Genomic DNA, 18,897 nt, shown 5'->3' on the forward strand with positions numbered 1-18,897 from the left:
GAAAATGATGGCAGGGGCACAGCACAAAATAGTCCTGGTGTTAATACTCCACAGCACCTCGCTCAGCCCAGCCGCCTCCGTAATTCATCCCATCTTAAGTATACGAAAATCAATGCAATCCTACCAAAAAAAAGCCACTCCAGGCCCTGTGCCCAGAGCTTTCCTTGCGCTCCCGATGATTCAGTTCCCAGCCTTTTATAAAAAAGGATAACACCACAGGGTTAACGGGAAAATAAGCATCTTCAAAAGCTGCAAGGTGCTCAGATCCTATGGTAATAGGGGGCATGGAGTACCTGAGATAATCTGGTTCCAAGAGAACATTTCCCTAATGCTTAGTCCAAGCCCCACTCAGCATGGAGCAGCAGCCGAGCACATTGTCAGGGAAGCCATTGTTTATGGCTTTGTCCGAAAAGAAAGCGCTATCTGGGTCACACGTTACAGGGGAGCGGGCTAGGAGAATGCAGCCCTGGACGAGCCATGGAAATGAAAGCAATAAATGCAGGGAGAATAGCAGGGAAGGAGGTGAGAGGAGCTCAGGAAGGTTTGCATTGAAGGGGGAAGGTGGCGTAACCAGAGCTCCTGCGCCGCGACACCGAAATCTAATTCACACCTCTGGGCTGCCTGCCTGCACGGCTCCCAAGCACGGGAGAAACGCAGAGAGAGCACCCAGGATTGCTTTTCAAGCTTGCCTCTGAGGGTAAAAACCACCCTCAGCCAGAAGGTGGGAATTTGCAATAATATAAATAAATGTATAGTTACATAAATAAAAGGCTCGTGGCTGAGTCTCACGTTTGGCAAGAGGCCGGGGCTTTGCGCAATTAGGAGGAAAATGGATTCCAGCGGAAAAAGAACAGCTTCCATTTCTTCAGAAAGATGTCTTTCTGATGAGATAAAATCTTTACTTCACTCAGTTTGGAGCAGAGCTAAAGGCCAAGGTAGTATTTAAGCTTGCAATTAATTCCCAGGAATTTTGGAAGGCTGTGATCAGATGGCACCAGTGGAACACAGCAGAGGAGGAGCAGGAAGGGACAGGGACACCCAGGAAGTTAAATCCACACCAGGACTCAAAGCTGTGAAACCCATGGGGCTGGGGAAAAACTTCAGTCAGGTTTTCTATCAGGTGCTGAGGTTGAGGTTGTTTTTCCCTTCCTATACCATTATCCATTGCTAATGGCAACTCCTTTGTCTTTCATCCCAGGGAGTTTGCTTCAGTTTGCTTCCCCTTCTGACGCCCCCACAACCCACTGCTCTCCACCCCTTCTTCCATTAATTGATTTGCACAGATCCTCCTGTCACAGAAAATTGCCTGGGAAGTCCAAACCCTGTAGACGAGTCACAAATTTTAGAACCCAAAGATTTTGTAAAATGGGAACAGCTAGTGGGAATCGGGAAACATTATTGAAAATTAAGGGTCTGGGGTTAAATCAAAGTTTCTCCTTCCCTCTAATAAGATGACAGCCCAGACCATTTGACTGACTGCTGAGACACCGACTCCTCGCTGGCTTTAGATTACTGAAGTGCTCAGAATTTAATCTCAAATGGCTGTTATTGAATTTTCTCTCGGACTAGCTGGCTGACGGGCACAGCAAGAAAAGCCAGCCCCTACTCACCTGGGGAGCCTCCCAGCCTCTGGAGTTGGAATACCTGCTGCTACATGAGGGTTTTGCAGGAGCTTTTCCTCCAGCACCTTCTAGGAAGGAACAGCATGGCTCAGGAGGAATGAAAACACTGGGAATAATTTATGGAAGACAGGGTTGCTTCTCCACGCGCTGCTTCTTACCACAAAAGGTATTAATTGTAAGCAACAGCAAGGAACTGTGCAAGAAGTGATCCCTCCAGATGTGTTTAACGCCCGGCGAGGCGAGGCAATCCTCCAATGTACACATGGCTCTCCGAAGGGTAAATGTTTCCCAGCTTCTACCGGCATATTCCTGTCATTTACACAGCGCCGTCAATCACTGCTCTCCCAAGAAGGGGAGCAGTGTAAACTCATGTTTAATGCCAGATTTACACACATTTCTATTCGCCAGTAAATGAGACCATTACATATGTTGTGTCAATTGATTTTTATAGTCTGCGCTGCGAGCGTTGGCACTGGGGAAGTGCAAAGGAATACAGGCACTGAAGTTGGAGTTGGCTTCTGGTCTCTCCTGGCATTGTCCCCTCCTGAGGCACATCCTGACCTTTACCATGTGACATTAAATTTCCCCTGGCCATGGACCTTCTCAGCTTTATCAGCTGATCCCATCCCTGCTATGCAGCCTTTCTCCCTGAGCTGTTTCCCACTGCAGGGAGGGAGGTGTCTGTGCCATGTTTCACACATGGACCAAAACCTCGGGATCTGCCCTAAGCTTTTCCTCTAGGTGTATACTGAGAGTAAACCCTCAGAATGAAACTCAGACCTGCACTAACCCTCAGCCCAGGGCTAGCTGTGCTTTGCTGAGGGCAGATACACACTGGCCACCACAACCATGGGGCAGGACACTGTCCCCACTGCAATGCCACCACCGGAGCCAGTGTTCAGCTGAGGAGTTGTTTCACCATCCTTTTAGCAATGTCCTTGTAAGCACATCTTGCCAAAACAAAGCAACCTTCCGCACAGAATTATCCTTTGTAAATACCCCCCAAGGAGTTAGCAATTCCCTTCTCCAACATGACTCATCCTCCTACACAAGGGACGGCGAGAAGAGCAATCTCGCTGCCGTGTCAGCGCGCTGCAGAGCCGGCACTCGCCTCCCAAATCAGAGAGGAGAGAGGTTATGGGCACAGCTCTACCTGCTCCCCACAGCATCTCCCAGCCCTGTGTCCCCTCCTCTGAGCAATCTCCCTCATGGGGTGGCATCTTTGTGTGTCACCTGAACTGGGGAGATGATCCATCCGCAGGCAGCATTTTGCTGCGGCTCCTATGACCTGGGCGCTTCGCCTTCATCAACATGCACAGCAGCACCTTCCAAGGCTGGAGAAAAGGAGGCTGATCCTTTCAAGGGGTGGCTTTTCGCACCCCCCGCAGCCAAGCAGAGCTTTCTCTCCATAATTAACTGCTCCAGCCGTGTCTTGGCTGAGCTCCACCGGCAGCACGGCAGAGGCAGCGACCTCCAAGAGCAAAGCCCTGGATTTCGGCAGAGCCGCCTCTCCCCACCACCCAGGCCACACCACGAACAGCCAGCCTGCGGATGCAGGAGGCAGCAGAGCCATTCAAACCAGCCACGGGCAGTTTCACAGAAACAGAGCTTCAATCCAACATTAATTTGCAGCATCCTGGGCTGAACACTTTAGATAAGGAGCGCCGGAGCCAGGGAGATGACAGGGACAAGCTTGTGACTGTGGCACATCCGTGCGTGCTCACAACACCCTGCCTGGGTCTGCTGTGGGCTCTGGCAACCTGTGTAACACAATAGCAGGATGGTCCTCGCAGGCAGACCCCTTCTCCAAATCCCCAGCAACATCTCTTTTTTTCCCCTCCCTGCAGGGCTTAAAGCCTCATCCTGCTCTAGTTATTCTGAAAGGGAATTTAGTGCCTTGCCATAAATTATACGAGCATTGGACATAAGCATCGTTTATGCACAAATCACTGTTCCCTAGAACAAAGCAAGTATCAGCCTCCTGACAAAACACTTTTTAGTAGGATTGGCAAATGAATAAAACCTTCCTATGAATACCAACGTGGTGATGAAAAAGTCCTACTGATTTTAATAGAAAATTATCATTTTCCTATAGGATTTTTGTGAACCATCTCGTTGAATTTAATGGAGATTTTCTATTCTGGTCTGCAATTATGCAAGAGTTAAAATACCTCCAGAGACAGGGAGATTATCTATTACATTCTATAGGATTGCAGAGTAATTTCCATAGAATCCTGTTATGTTTCTATAGAGCCTGACAAATTTAATCCCTATTGAACTTTAAAGGGACTTTTCCATAAGGGACAAATAGACACTGACATCTGTTAGCTGCAAAATGAGTAATACTCAGAAAATAGAGGCCTTACACACCACTGCTGCACTCGAAATGGTCGAAAGATGTCTTGAACAAGCAGCTTAATGGGGAAAATGCATTAAATTGGTGTCACATGGCTGCATTAGCACGGCTGTGTTGCAACATTTCTTTTATACACAATGTCATTTATCCAACCAACGCTTTACAAATTGCATTTGCTACCAATGCGCACTTGATCTCATCATCCCATGCTGGGACTTTCCTGTATCAGCACAGGAAGACTGAGAACAATCTAAATCGAAGGGAAAAAATGCCAGTTCCAAGCGTGGAGCTGGCGACGTATCCGAGCACATTCCTCTGCCCTAATGGTTCTAATAAATGCATCGACTCCAAATCTCTCTCTCTCATTGAACTCCACTGTGGAGCTTGAAGGGCTGCACTTCTCTTTTATGCTCAGTACTAAAGAAAAAAAAAAACATTCAGCTGAGCTATCTGGAGAATGAAGTCTTTTAAATTTAACTGTAAGGTACTTATAATGAGGAACAAAAACAAGCAGGGACAGCCTAAGGTTTCCTATGCCAACACGACAATTTGTCCTAGACTGGTTCAAGGAACAAATTAAAAGACACGACAGCCCCTATGGGTCTTTTCCCACCTTTCCTTGTGCAAGCTGACATCAAACACAAACTATCCTTGCAGTGTAGCTGGATCTCTATCACCCACTCCAGTTATTCCTCAAAAGCCCAAAACTCACTCCAAGAAGTCCTTCAGGAGGTCCCAATTTTGGATGCGTCACCTCTGCAGAGTTGCTCTGGTTCTTGCCCAGCCATTCCCACACACCCCAAACACCTTTTTGGAGGCTGTGGGTGCTTTAAGCTCACCCTGGATAAAGCAGATTGAGTGTCCCTAAGCGGAGCTTGTGGCAAAGAAGTAACTAAAGAAATACCAGTTGCTTAAGTGATCGCAGTATCCCTTGTAAGAGCCTCAGAGCAGTAGTAATGGAATAGTAATATCCAAATTAACCTTCAAATTATAGAGCTGACAGGGAAAATTATCCTAAAATAGTACAGGAGGCATCTTAGAGAAGGAGGGAGTTGGCAATGTGGACTTAAACCCCTTGACAAGCATCTGGCAGTGGTGGAGCTGAGGGGACCAAGCCAAAAGTGGGCACCCAGAGCCGCATGCCTGAAGACACCACAGACATACCCATGGCAACAAGAAGAACAAGCACCTCCATATGTCTTCCCAACTGCAGTTCCTTTCCAAAGAAAAGGACAACGTGGTAACTGAGCACAGCAGGAAAATATATGGCTTTAATATTTTCTCATTTGCCAAATGCTGGCGGGGTGTGGACGGTGAGTGCAGGGAGGGCTGGGCGTTGGGTTTGCTTTTTTCCTTCTTCTGAGCTATTTGCAAATGAATAAAGTCCTTAGTGGTGACAGGACAACTCTTTTGGGTAGCTACTGCCCAGAGAGCCCTCCAAAGCCAGCCCAGACCTTGAAGGGGATGCATGGCAAAAATCAATGTATAAATGTGTTGGTCCATCTCGCACCCTCACTGCTTCCCTTCCTTTTGCATGTGCACTTGAATAAATTCCTCTATTTCTAGAAACCAAATCCAGCTTCTACCCAGACTGATGATGCCTCATGTCCCTTTTAGGATCCCATTACTGGGTATGCCACCATCCACAAAGAGAAAGCCCCATCAACTCTTCATCCTAAATGTTGTAAGACTGAAAAAGAGGGAGACATGAGGGAGGCTCATATTTCTAATACCAAAAGGAAGCAACAGGAGAAAGCCTTTGATGCCAGCAGCCAGCTGTGTGTTTTCACACATACTCTGCTCCCAGGGACACAGGAAAAGACAGCTCTGGAAAGGGAAGAACAGGCCAGGCAGACACCAGACCTTAGAAGAACTTAGAAGAAACTCAAAGGCAACTGTTTAAAAGAGCATTTAGGAGTAAAACAACAGGGTAGGAGTTTCCCAAGGCCCCCACTTGGGTCTGAGCCAGCTCCTACCAAGCCCGCAGGTCCAGCCAACACTGTGGTGACACACAGGTCATCAGTGGGACATCTGGCACTTCAGACTGGCATCATTCAGGGCATTTCATCCCAAGATTTAGGAAGACCCAAACAGGAGGGAAGGTGCTGCTAGCCAAATTTAGCTTCATTAACAGGAATGTGACATGGATGTGATGGGCTCTAGGGAGCCTCAGGAAAAGCTTCCCAAAGCAACAACATCCTCACAGGGGCAGGATGAAGGCAGGGATGCTCCTGCAGTGACCCAGCACTGAGCTGGCTGCTCCATCATCCACTGCCGGGGCAGAGCATCACTGCAAGGGAAAGTTTGGAGCAGTTTCAGCTGGAGAAAGCTGTGTTTTGCTTTCATCCCTCCCTCCCTCCCTCCCTCCCTCCCTCCCTCCCCACAGTGTGCCCAGGGCTGCGCCGTGCAGAGGCTCGGCATGGCCGGGACGGTGATTTGCAGTCTGCTCAGACACAGCCCTACATCACTTGGGAGAATGAACCTACAGTTTTATAAACTATTTATTAGCCCTGTCCTGTAGCGCTACATCAATATGGCCATCGGTGAAGCAAGGCAGGGGCTATAAAAATACCATCTATCCAAAATAAGCTTCATAAAATCAAACAGAGGCCAGTACAGCCTAGGATGGGATTGTGGCTTGACATATAAAGGGCCTCTCAATCTTTGAGATAGACCATTAAAATCCTCAAGCCCTTTTGGTTCACAGAAGTCTAAAACAAAAGGGGAAAAATAATGACACCTTTTCTGGCGGAGCAGGAGAAGGCAGCAAGGCAGTCGTGCAATGTCATTTGTTTCAACAGAGGCCAGATTACTCCCTCTTCCCAGCAAGAAAACTACCAGCTCCAAATAAAAAAAAAAATTTAAAAAAAAAAAGGTAAAAGAAAAAAAAAAAAAAGTGCTTGTTTTCCTTTGCCTTCCCCACCCACGAGCTGCTTTTCAACAGGCAAAAAGTTTCTCCTCTGTGTGCCAGCGATGCAGGAGGGGGCTGGGGGGAGGCATGGCTGGAGCACACCGATATCCCAGCCTGCACTCCCCCCGAGGCAGCAGGGTAAGGCAGAAGGCAGGTCAATACATTGTCAGAGATGATGATTAACATTTCCAGCCAGTGCTCCCTCAAACCACCTCTAAAACATGTCTTAATAAACTGCATTGCAAATAGCCTTGTATTTCTACCTCGCTGCATCTGCCAGGGTGAGATAATACAGCGACCTCAGGAAAAGTGACACACAGGGAATGAGCTGCCGGGAGTTATACGACACCATGAGACCTGGCTCAGCACATCGCTCCCGGCCCCGGGTGGCTCCTGCCCTGGCTCACCCAGGCTTTTTTGAGCTCTGCAGGAAACATGGGGTGCACTTTGAGCAGAGAAAATACCAGCTCACAGAGGGTCTGGGGCTGAAAGGGTTTGAGGGAGAAAATCGCTCTGAATTGCTATTGAGTGTGAAAATCACTGTACAAGAGAAATATTTCAAAGTCAGGCACGTGACAGTTTTCTGCAGAGGCAGGCACCATGCTTTGAAAGGTCAGAGGGAGGTGAGAGCAAGCACAAGCATCATTTTCCTGGAAACACAGCTCTGAAGCTTTCCAAAACTGTGTGATGGCAACAGGCTCCGTGACAGTTTTCAGCATCGCTGAAATACTTGGCTGGATCAAGCACGGCACGGCTCAGCATCACCTTTCCAGGGGATTTTGAACCTCACACCTTCCTGCACTGCAATGCTCAACCCTGAGGGAGACAGTCAGAGCTGCCAATCCAAACTGCAACTCAGCTCCTCAAAGCAGTGAACTGGAAATGAAGCTCACACACCTTCACACCCTTCCCCTCCTTATCAGCCCGCCTCAGGAACATCAAAAGAGAGAGGAAACAGCTTGGGTTGGACATGGGGTGAAAAATGTAAAGAAAAGATTTGGGTTTACCTGACAAGTCACCTTCAACTGGGCAAGGATGTTTTACATCCCTGCTCTGGACCTTCTAGTACTTCAGCATTAAGTAAATGCCACTTACCTAGGAGGAAAAAGAAGAGAAAGTTAAAGTTCACCAAGTATTTTAACGTGACGCATTTTAAAAGTGATGGAATTTGTAATTCACTTGTAGGCTGCAGGAAACACAAAGGGAAAAACTCCAGGTTTTAATATACTTTAGCAAAGGTCAGCTTGAATGGCATATGGTCACGAGGCAGTCCTATGAGCTGTTTGTTTTCTTATTTACTCCTCACAGCCTCAGCTTTTTCCACCCCTCTACCCAAGCCTGTTAGAAGAGGCCTGAGATCCAGAGGCAAGAGCTGCTTAATTCCCATCCCAACACCGAGAGGTGTTTCCTGCTTTTTCTTACATTTTTTCTTTCCCAACAGCAAAATTACCCATCTTTGGCCAAGGTCTAACCCCAGCCTTTCCATCTCTGCAGTCCCAAACATTTCCAACAATACCATTATTCCAATGCCCTGATGCCATGCTTCATGGGAAAAAACTGCTCAGGATCCATCTTTCCCAAGCTCTAGCTGCAGCAGTTCATCCCTCCAGGTGGGGATATCCTACCTGATCTCCAGCCCACCAGGCAAGACCACAAACATGGGACAAACACAACTGTTCATCCTTTACTTCCAGAAAGACCAGCTTGACCTTCTCTAAGACAAATGTCCACCCTTGCCAAACCCAATCCAAAAATTTGCCTAATGGATATGACAAATATTAAGGAGATAATGAGCATCCCTTTCCTTTTTTTCCACAGGCATCTGGGAGCTTGAAAAAACACGTGAGGTGGCTGTACCTATCCAGCTGTTGCTCTGTAGGATTTTGTAGGAATTGAGGATGATGGGACAGGGCATGTCTGGCTAATGCACGGCTGTGCGTACTCTAAATGACTTAAGGGGTGCCTGGGGCTATGGACAGATGTTGCTAAAACACACAATTGAATCAATAAATGGAAGGTAACAGAGAGGGGAGCGATGCCATGGGAGAGCGAGTGGCAGAGTTGTGTGCCAAGGTGTTAAAAAAACTCCCACAGAGCTGCCTAAACCTCTTCTGAGACTCCTCTGCTACGTGTTTCAGATGCTGAGAAGATTGAACTAATAAAAAAGAAATGAGAGAACTGTCACTGCAGATTACATGGTATTTATTCCAAAATCTGCTCATTATAGAAATTTGCAAGACAAATGGGTTTTTAGCAGGAAACGGCAGCTTTTCCTTAACTGTATAACGATGAACAGATCTGGCTGGGAGCTGAATCTTTCCCTCCCTTTTTGAGCTATTCCAGCTCCAAGTCTTACCAACCACCCAGGAAATACTCGTGAGGCTGAAAAAAAACCCTTTTTTTTTTTTTTTTAAACATTCTCCACCAGCCTCTTCATAATCCTATAAGAAAGTACGATTAAGAAATATTTGAAGCAAGAAAAGCTCATTTGGCCTAGAGAGTTTCCAGGCAGCGAGAGCTTCTCCTGCTCCTCAACAGCCTGCAATCGGCATTGCTAACGCTCCGGATCCTTCCTTCCTCACAGGGAAAGCCCTTCAACAAGAAGAGTATTTGTGGTCAGGCTTTAATCCCCCAGCCTTGATAAATGTTTAATTCCTGGGCCTGCCTTCGTATCTGAATATAGACTGGAGGTGCTTCGCATTCTGCCGTATCCGAGTGCTTCTAATGACATTTTGGCTTCTTTCCCAGTTAATTCCAAGTGCCTGAAACCCAAGCATCTCCCCTCTCTCCCTCCCCATCATGGATGCACATGCGGATATTTGACTGATAATATACAAAGCCAGAATATGTGGTTTTAAAACAAGTCTCTGCAGCAGAGACTGGAAAAGGGAGAAGAAGAAGGGGGAAAATATGCCTTGAAATATTACAGAGTAGGAGCTGTCAAGTTGAAAAAGCTTCTACAAGGTTTTCAATGCCATAACTGTGTTATTTAGATGGGGATGAGAATTTTCAGACGCATCAACAGGAAAAAAGGGGTTTCAGGAGGGGAAAAAAAAAAAAGAGAGGCGGCCTGTCTTATTTGCAGCTCTCCTTTGTTGGAAAGCAATTACAGCCTTACTCAATTTATGACCCAGAATGCACCCTAATCTACTTGTAAATGCGTCTTATTCACCACACAGCACTTTCAGATACAGCCAGGGTAAATAAACGGGAGATTGTTCCTACCTACATTGCGGCACAACTGTTAATTGTAACGCCCCATGAAACTTAATTATGCAAAGCAGAGTGGCGACACTGCAGCCATTAATGAGATGTTTGATTCAAGAATAATTTGTTGTTTGGAGCCTCGGACTTGTTTTGCCTGTCCCTTCCACTGTGCTGCACTAATTCTCAATTCGTGCTTATTTTAATAGTGCGGCAGAGGGGCACAAAATGGCTCAGCTGAGGCAGCAACGGGAGAGCTCCTGGTTGGAATCCCATTTTCCAAGCGTGCAGCAAGGCCCCACCATATGGGTTTCCTTCACTTCAACAAATTCAGCAGACAGCCGGTGATGGGACACAGAGCGTTCCGCAGGTAAAATGCTGGGAATGCTACCAAGCCCTTTTAGACAAAGGAGGGTCTAAAAGGAGAAAGATTCAGCTTTGTTAGACCCCAGAATCTCCCAAAGCCACGCTGGGATGGACACAGCTGTGGATCCTGTTCTCCACACACACAAACACCCACAGTTTTTCTTCCATCTCCTTCACAGGGGCTGGATCTGAGCAACACTTTGGGCTGAGCCATCGTGTTGCCTGCCTGGAAGTAGCATTTTTAGAAAACACAAATAGAAGTCGAGAGGAGGATGAAAAGACAAAGAAAAAGATGACTTGGAACGAGAAGTTGTAGTACACCCACTGATAAGGTAGGTGATAGATAGAGCTACAAGATGTTGCGTGGAGACTCTCCCCGCTGCTCTACGAGACTTCCTCCCTCAATGGGGAAGGGAGATGGGTAGTCAGACCAAAGTCTATTATTTAAGCCTCTGGTTATTGATAGAAACACACTATCTTTTTAAATTTACAATCAAGCAAGCAGTTCACTCTCACCCATTTACAACAGCACAAGATGTTTGCTCATATCTACCCTGAAGATATCAGAGTCTTTTCTCTTCTCAGTTCTCTCCCGGGCTCTAACTGCAGAAATCCCTCTGCTAACATCATCTCTGAGCTTTCTCCTCGTTTTTCTTCCTGGTGGCACGCTCTGCTCCTAACTCAGGCCGAGCACTGACCCACTTCTCCAGCTGGCTCCATTAATACCTGTGATTAGTAGGTCTTTGAGCCAACGGGCACCACCAGCCCATGAATCACCAGGATTTCTTCCCCCGTGTGGCACCAGCAGAAGGAAGAAACCAGGGTACTTTATCTCTGATATATCTGCTGGTGATAGGAAAGACATTGTTGGTCTACTGTAACTGTCTATTTCTTTCTTATAAATGTGACTCTTAAAATAGCAAGTCGTGAAGAGGGTTTTAGATGTATCTGAGGCCCTTGGGAACATGCCCCTCATGACTGCATGGTATTGATGGCAATGAGATAAAGAGGAACCCGGCGCACGCCGAGCCCCGCCGACGCCTCTAATAAGATCAGGACAGATGACAAGGCACTCAACTGTGCCCCAGCAAGGTCATTACTGAGCATTAATAACGGAACCTTATTATGAGCAGATCACTCCGTGGTAGAGCCTTTCCCACCTTCACTGCTACTGTGCCTCAAAGCAGCAGGGTTGGGGTTTTGCTGCCACCCACCCAGGTTAATATGGCCACAAGAGTCAAGCTGCCCCATGCAAAACCCCTGGGGCAAGTCTGTCTTCCTAAGGAATGTTCATCATAGAATCGTTTAGATTGGAAAAGACCTCTGAGGTCACAGAGCCCAACTGTTACCCAGCACTGCAAGGGCCACCACTAAACCATGTCCCCAAGAGCCACACCCATGTCTTTTAAATCCCTTCAAGGATGGGCCTCCACCACCACCCTGGGCAACCTGTTCAGTGCTCGACAGCCCTTTTGGTGAAGACCTCTTTCCCAATACCCAATCTAAACCTTTTCTCAAAGCCATCTACTCTTGCTCTGTCATTTATTAACTGGGAAAAGAGATCAGCTCCCACCGGCTCCCACCTCCCTCGGGTAGCTACTGAGAGTGAGTAGGTTTCCCCTGAGCCTCCTCTTCTCCAGGCTGAGCCTCCCCACCTCCCTCAGCCATTCCTAGCAGGACTTGTGTCCCAGACCCTTCCCCAAATCTGTTGCACTTCTTTGGACAAACTGCAGCACTTCATGCCTCACTTAACATCTTCGTATCTTACTTGAAAGTCATGACCAGCTACATGCATCAAATCAACTTCTAATATTCTCCTTTCCCTTTGCCCTGTCTGACCCCCTTGCAGTCCAAACCAGCTTTTCCTGTGAAGCTACCCCCACCAAAGCAGCATCCAGCAGCTATTCTTTCTCTTTTCATCTTACACAGAGGAGAAGGTCCAGGTTTGTCTGATCCTCCATCCATTGCCCTTTGTCCAATGTATTTTGGAGTACAAGCCAGGGAGAACTGGCACCACCAGAAATCTGACCCTGGCTCTGCTGAAACTCTCTGTGTGAAATTATGCCAAGCCCACTGAATGGGTTTTGACTTCTAGAAGAATAAAGCCCATGCCTGGAGAAGGGCGAGATTTTTTTTCAAACCATTTTGGCTTTTTTTTTCCCCTACTGTCTGATATTTCATTTTGGGTGTTACTTTGATTTTATAGAAAAAATCAAAACCAATCTGACCCCAATTGTTCAGAAGTACTATGAAAAAAAATATCTGATATTCACAGAGCTCTGGTCCTATTGCCCTAATTCTCACCTTCTCTTATTCTGTAATTTCCTCCTTCGTAGCACAGTGACTGGAGCTGAGTGCAGTGTCTCAGACGTGCACTCAGTGAGGGCTGAGATATTATTGTTGATTTATTTATGGGGGCTGGCTCTGCTTAGGGAGCAGTGATTTACTTCAGTGTGTTTTCACAACGCTGCCATCTCTTTGGAGACAGATCTTACCCTCAGCTTCCCCACATCCGAGCACCTGGTGCTAAGCACTCGGTCACAGATTGCTGAGACACTTCCCCATCTTTCCTCCTCTCTCCAGCTTTGTTTCCAGGAAGGTCATTACCGCGTTTTTGCTCCCCTAGGCTTTAACAGCCCAATTAGGGGAGACAGCAACACTTCAGTAGGTGCTGGCCAGAGCATGGCCTTATCCCGGGAAACCAATTCTTCCTCAGACTTAAATAGGACCCAGTTTTACACCTCACTTATCTTCACAATGGAACAGGTCAGGAATTATTCTTCCCAGCCTTATCTGCTATTCAGCTCTGCCTTTTGTTGGTCTCTTTCTCTTGATGCAGTGAAAGAAGCAGACCTTGCACACAGAGGTTTCCCAGAAGTACTTATTTTCCTCCTATGTGAGCAGGCAAACCCTGCACCCAAAATCCAGCCAAAGTGACCATGCCAAGATGAAGCATGCTGCTCCCTGGCTTGTTTTTCCAAGGAGAATTGCATCTGCAAAACACTCCTGGGAGACAGGAAGAAGAATGGGAACAACGCTAGAGCAGAACCTGGCCATAAATACCTGTTAAAGGGGCCTGTTATGGTTCTGCCTTCTGCAGTGGTTTTATACATACATAGATCAGTAAATACTGTAATAGAGGGAGTTTTCTGTACAACACCTTTTGCTGCTATTTTGCAAGTGCAGATACATCAGTGCAGCGGCAGGCTCTTAAAAATGCTCAGGAAAAGCTGCTCAGGAGAAGCTGCTGGTGCCATTACCCAGCACCCACACACCAGAACACACCAGCACTTCTCAGACTCGCATTTCTGCAGCAAAAGAGGGGAATCAAGACACTTTTAACAGCAGAGCTCTGGACTAAGTCTCCTATGGAGCAACTCCCAACACCCCACTGGGAGACAGGAATCACAAGCACCTCTTTGTTTCCCATCTCCCTTTTCATCCTCCCTTTGCCTCCGTTTCCCCCGCTGCAGGAAACCTTGAACGCCGGCTCCCTACCAGAGGTATTGAGGAGCTGAACAACTGAGCAGCGTTGTGAGAGCCTTTGAAGGAGCTGTACAATGTGGGAACAGTGGTTCACACCGAACAATAACGTGTCCTCGCTCGCGGTGCGGCCCCCGCGATGACTGTCCTCAGCACAACTGTCAACTCCACTCCTGGTGAAGGATCTTTATTATTAGTGATGAGCTAAGAAGCAGGGTGAATGCAGCTTGATTTTGCAGCTCCAGCACTTAGGGAAAGGAACAAATTGTGTAAATCCGTCATCGGAACCATGGAGTAGAAATAGATGTGGGATCCCATCAGGTGACATCTTGCTTCAGGTGTGTTTTCCCTCTGCTCCCCACATTTCTCCTTTGGGAGGAGCACCAGCTCATCTCCTCTCCTCTCTCTCAGCCCTTACCCTACAATTTCTACCCTTTATATCCCCAAACATTCCCACGTTCATTGTAAACTCCAACACTCTCTTTTCAAGCCGTTTCAGGCAGTTCCTCTGCGATGCTCCTAAGCATAAAATCTTTCAGTGATGGTTGCAAAAGGCGAAATCAAATGACAGGTTGATTTAGTGCAGCTCTTACTAACAGCTTGCAGAAATTAGAAGTAAATAGGAGGTCAAACAGCTCGCAAGCAATTTGACATTGGCAATTGCAGCTTAGTTAGGCTCCTCTGGTAATAAAGAACCACCGTGTCTTTCCTTTACCTCAGTGCTCGGCAATAGAAAGGTCATTACCAGCTAAAGATACTGCAAGAATAACACTTTAAACCTTTATTATTTTTAACAAGACACGGGTATTTAAAATAGAGCCTGTGCAATACGCTAGTGGCATGCTACAATGAGTGGAAATGGCTCAAAATAATAATAAAAAAACCAAGTGAAATTGGAAACACAATATGTAACCATCCATGGTTCTTAAAGCTGTGTCAGTCAGTTAAGTAAAAACTATGCCTGGGCATAAGTGAGCATGAAATTCAATACAAATATCCTGAATGTGGTAGAGAAACAGATGAAATATGTACACAAAATATTAAAGTAAAATATACAATGAGCTTTGCATAAATAAACAATAAAGAAATAAGAAGATTAAAAAAAGCTGTCTTTATGATATATAGGATTGCTCGGAATGAACCCATTCTGCAATTGTCTGACTTCAGATACTTTGGGGATGTTGATTATGCTTTTAATTCTCTTTCATCAAATGTAGAGGTAATTAGGGACAAAATAATTCCAGTAAATGTCAACTGCCTAAGACTTGAGAAAACTCAAAAGAGGCAAAGTCATACACAAATGTTTTGAAGTGAATAATAAATGAATTATGGGCTCAAAACAATTATTTTTTGAAGTGTCCCTAATGTAAACTAACCAGATGTCCTGGGTGAAGAGGGTGAGAAATTGCCTTGACAGGCCACTAATTCCTTCACTGCAGATCCCTTCTGTGAAGTGGGGATTATCAAAATAAATAAATAAACAAATGAAAGCAAACACGAGAGGCACAACATGGCTTAAAAAGCCAGAGAAGGCCTGTGCAATTATTACAAACCACTGCAGCCATAAAAACATTTCTGAAAGTTCCTGTCTGAACTTCAGTCCCTGTTTCAGGTGGGAAAATCACTTCCATGGATTTTCAGACCTCCACTGCAAAGCACCCAGCTCTCCCAAATCCCTCATTTAGAGCTGTGTTTCCCCAAAACAGTGACAGCATCACTGAGCCCAACTTGCTTCCCAAGTTCCCCACACCTCAGTTTCCCATCTCTCTAATGGGAATAATAACACAGACCCATTTCCCGAGCTGGAGCATTGCAGAAGCACTTAGGTGCCATGGAAACAGGCGACATTCCACCACCCACGCTCCCCCATGCCAGCTCCGTTATTCAGCAGAAATGCAGATGGACCAGCAGCTGGGCCAGAGGAAACCTCCTCCTCCTCCTGGATGAAGGACAGGCAACATTTGGCAAACCTCTGCTCCCAACTCTGTTTTATGAGGTGTCAGCAGCCACTGTCTGGGTTTTGTCGCCTGGAAACTTCCCCAGTCCATGCCATCCCACCAGGACACATCACTGAACAGGCTCTCCTCTAGATATTCTGGGACCCAAAATCCTGCATGCAGGTGCAAAGGAGCACATCCCCAAGGTGCAAAGGATTCTCACATTTTAGCACAGAGATGCTAAAAACCCCAAGCAGGATTACCAAACTGGCTGTGGGACAAAGATGTTCCTCTCCTGGAGGCTGAGTTCAACCCCAACGCGAGCTTCTCCACATACAGCCTCCTCCACTGCCCTCCTCCAGCAGGGAGAGGGACTGACCTGTAATTCATCCCACCTTCACCAAGCTGCGAGAAACTCATGATTATGCCAAGCTAGAAACTTCCCAAACAAATCCCAACTGGCCACAGCACAGGTAATTAGAGCCCACAGTCACCAGGGATTCAGGAGGGTCAGCACTGAGCTGCAGTGCAGCATCCAGGAGTGCTCTGGGAAATGATGGGACTGTGTGGGTCAGGCTGGTTCATCTGCACTTGATTGGCTTAATCAGAGATAAGACTGACAATAGAGCAGAAATTTGAGCTGCAGACCAGGTCACGCCAGCCAGCTTGGTAGGAGACAAAGAAAATCAGAAATGTCAGCGCCAGGTCTGGAATAATTGCATAACAATTTCAGATAATAATTTTACAGCAGAATTTTTCCCTGGCTTTCTACCCTGTACAAACCCCAAATCAAGGCTAAGATGAGGTGTTCAAATGGTTGAAGACTTTAACAATGCAGAAGAAACTCAGTGAGGGGCACCCCTCCACACATCTCTGCTAGGATGGAGGGACAGGGCCACCAAGAGCCAGAGGCAACAAGATAAAAGCAGAAACACCTCCCTGGCTAGCAAAGGACACGGCTCCACACCACTTTTGTCATCTTTCCCTGCTCAGCAGACAAGCTCCTTGGTCACTGCAGAGGACCAGGGCCGTGGAGAGCAATTCTGAGCCGTCTCTGGCAGCAAACCTGTATTTGTTGCTCCCTTGAGTGGCTGCCTCAGACAGGCTTTGCTGTATTTTAGACCTGACATTACCCAGCAGGCAGTGAAAACTGGCTACTCATTAACTTTGCCGAGATGGGAGCAGCTCCCATAAAAGCCACTGAAACCACTCTAGCATTCGGGGTGTGTGTCATTTAGCTGTGATGTGTCCCTCTTGCTGTTTGGCTTTTCCCTTTCCCTTCGGTTTTATTTTTACGTGGTGACATTTGGAAGAGAAAGCCATTGCAAGCAGTGATATTGGAAACTCAATTCCTGGCTCCCTCGCTGTCACTTAGCGGAAAACATTCAGAAATTTAATATTTGATCTTCCTCCTTCTCTTTGATCACCTTTTTGTGCTTCCACCACTTTAAGGACAAAGTGGCTTAATAAATAGGGGAAATGGGCTGAGGAGGTTGCTCCGACAGGGATTCAAAGCAAAGGCACAAATCAGATATACAAATTACTCGCTAGCCAAGATTTTGGCAGAGATGTTGAGAGATTTGTGTACTTGGTGCTGTTTCAGGCCAAATTTCCCAGAGAGGGACTCTGGCTGGTTAACAGAGAGTTAAACAAGGCTTAATAAAGGCAAATAGTTAACAGGTAATGGATTGCTGAATATTCAGCCGATGAGGCAGTGCTCTGCTCGTGTCCATAGCCACCAGCAGCATCATCCACTGATGGATTTATCCCAATCTACCACTAATATCTGCAATATGCTTCCAACATCTGCTAACCACTTATTAACTCTATACAGACTCCTGAAGAGCTATCAATAACCCTAACTTTAATAAGAAGGGTGACCCCACAGCCAGCATCAGGACAGAAATGTCATGCAATCAACTTCTCTAGCTGGGCTGTTTTCCTCTGCCAGAAATCTCCTGGGAGCACCAGGCAGGACCAGAGCAGCACGTTCAAGGTCACAGAATCCTCAACCAGCCTTGTCCTCAGGACTGCAGAGCCCGTGCCTCAAACTTCAAGGCAGTTTACCAGGTCATATACCAGGCTGCATATCCCTCCTTTGAGCTCCTCGGTGGCCACTACACAGTTGATATTCACCTTTCAACCACAAAAAAAAGTGTTCACGATGAGATCAAGCGCAGTGACCTCATTCTGCATGCACCAGCTTCCCGTGTTAGAGCAGATATTTTTCTTTTTGCAGATGGGAGGTGAAAAGTGTGTATTGAGGGGAGGCAGCACGGTGACGGCCGTGGGGAAGGACGGCACAGAAGTCACATTTCCTTTCCCTGAAGGAAGCATCCTCTTTCTCCACTTCTCCACAGCCTGCTCAGCTGCACGGAAAGTGCTCACAGGGAGGAGGACACAGGGCAGAATCCTCACAGATGGTCCCTCCCTGGCACTGTGAGTGCCACAACGTCCCCAAGTCCTAATGTCATGTGTCACAATGTGCTAACACTCCATGGAGCTCCCCTTGCACACCTGCAGGACACTCCCCACTGTACAGATGGGGAAACTGAGGCAGGCTGGGTCACAGCAGATGGGCTCCTGCTGCCTTCAGTGCTGTTTCCAGCTCATCTCCCCAAGGTCAATGTGCCAGCAGCATTCACACATCCTGCAGGGATGGAATTCACAACCCAAAGCCCAATTCCTCCACCAACTTTAGTCACAGGCAATCTGCAAGCCAATGGATTTAGGTTCCAGCAAAAGTTCCCAAACTAACACAACTGTGTCCCATCCTGTCCAAAGGGGATCCTATGCCAGCTTATGGAGCAAACACCTCATTTGCCCATCGCTACTCCTTCCAAAATAAACAGGTTTACAGTCACGCCATCATTCCACTGGTCCAAGACTCTCATGGAAAAACCCAGCCAGCACCACGGCCAGCACCACCACCCCACGCTCCACAGACCGGCTGCAGATCTGCCGCCGTTTCCAGAGCCACTTTCTGCATCCCAACCATCCAACACTGCTCTGCCAACC

At 47.0% G+C, this 18,897-nt stretch overlaps 1 protein-coding gene across 6 annotated transcripts in view; it reads right to left on the reverse strand.

The window, feature by feature from the left end:
• The window catches only part of LOC146427471 (opioid-binding protein/cell adhesion molecule homolog), a 295,961-nt gene that overhangs the window by 215,087 nt on the left and 61,977 nt on the right, over positions 1 to 18,897 (reverse strand). The window contains exon 1 of one of the 6 annotated variants that reach the window (XM_085081656.1): positions 11,620 to 11,712. The exons of the other annotated variants lie outside the window; for them this stretch is intronic. Coding sequence (XP_084937782.1) covers positions 11,620 to 11,710 — 91 coding nt within the window. The 5' untranslated portion in view covers positions 11,711 to 11,712. Of the gene's footprint in view, positions 1 to 11,619; positions 11,713 to 18,897 lie in introns of those variants that run through there. 6 annotated transcript variants of the gene reach the window in all.

This window comes from Lichenostomus cassidix, chromosome 24 (assembly GCF_008360975.1).
Source record: "Lichenostomus cassidix isolate B80296 chromosome 24, HeHo_3.0, whole genome shotgun sequence".
Taxonomy (NCBI): Eukaryota; Metazoa; Chordata; class Aves; order Passeriformes; family Meliphagidae; genus Lichenostomus; species Lichenostomus cassidix.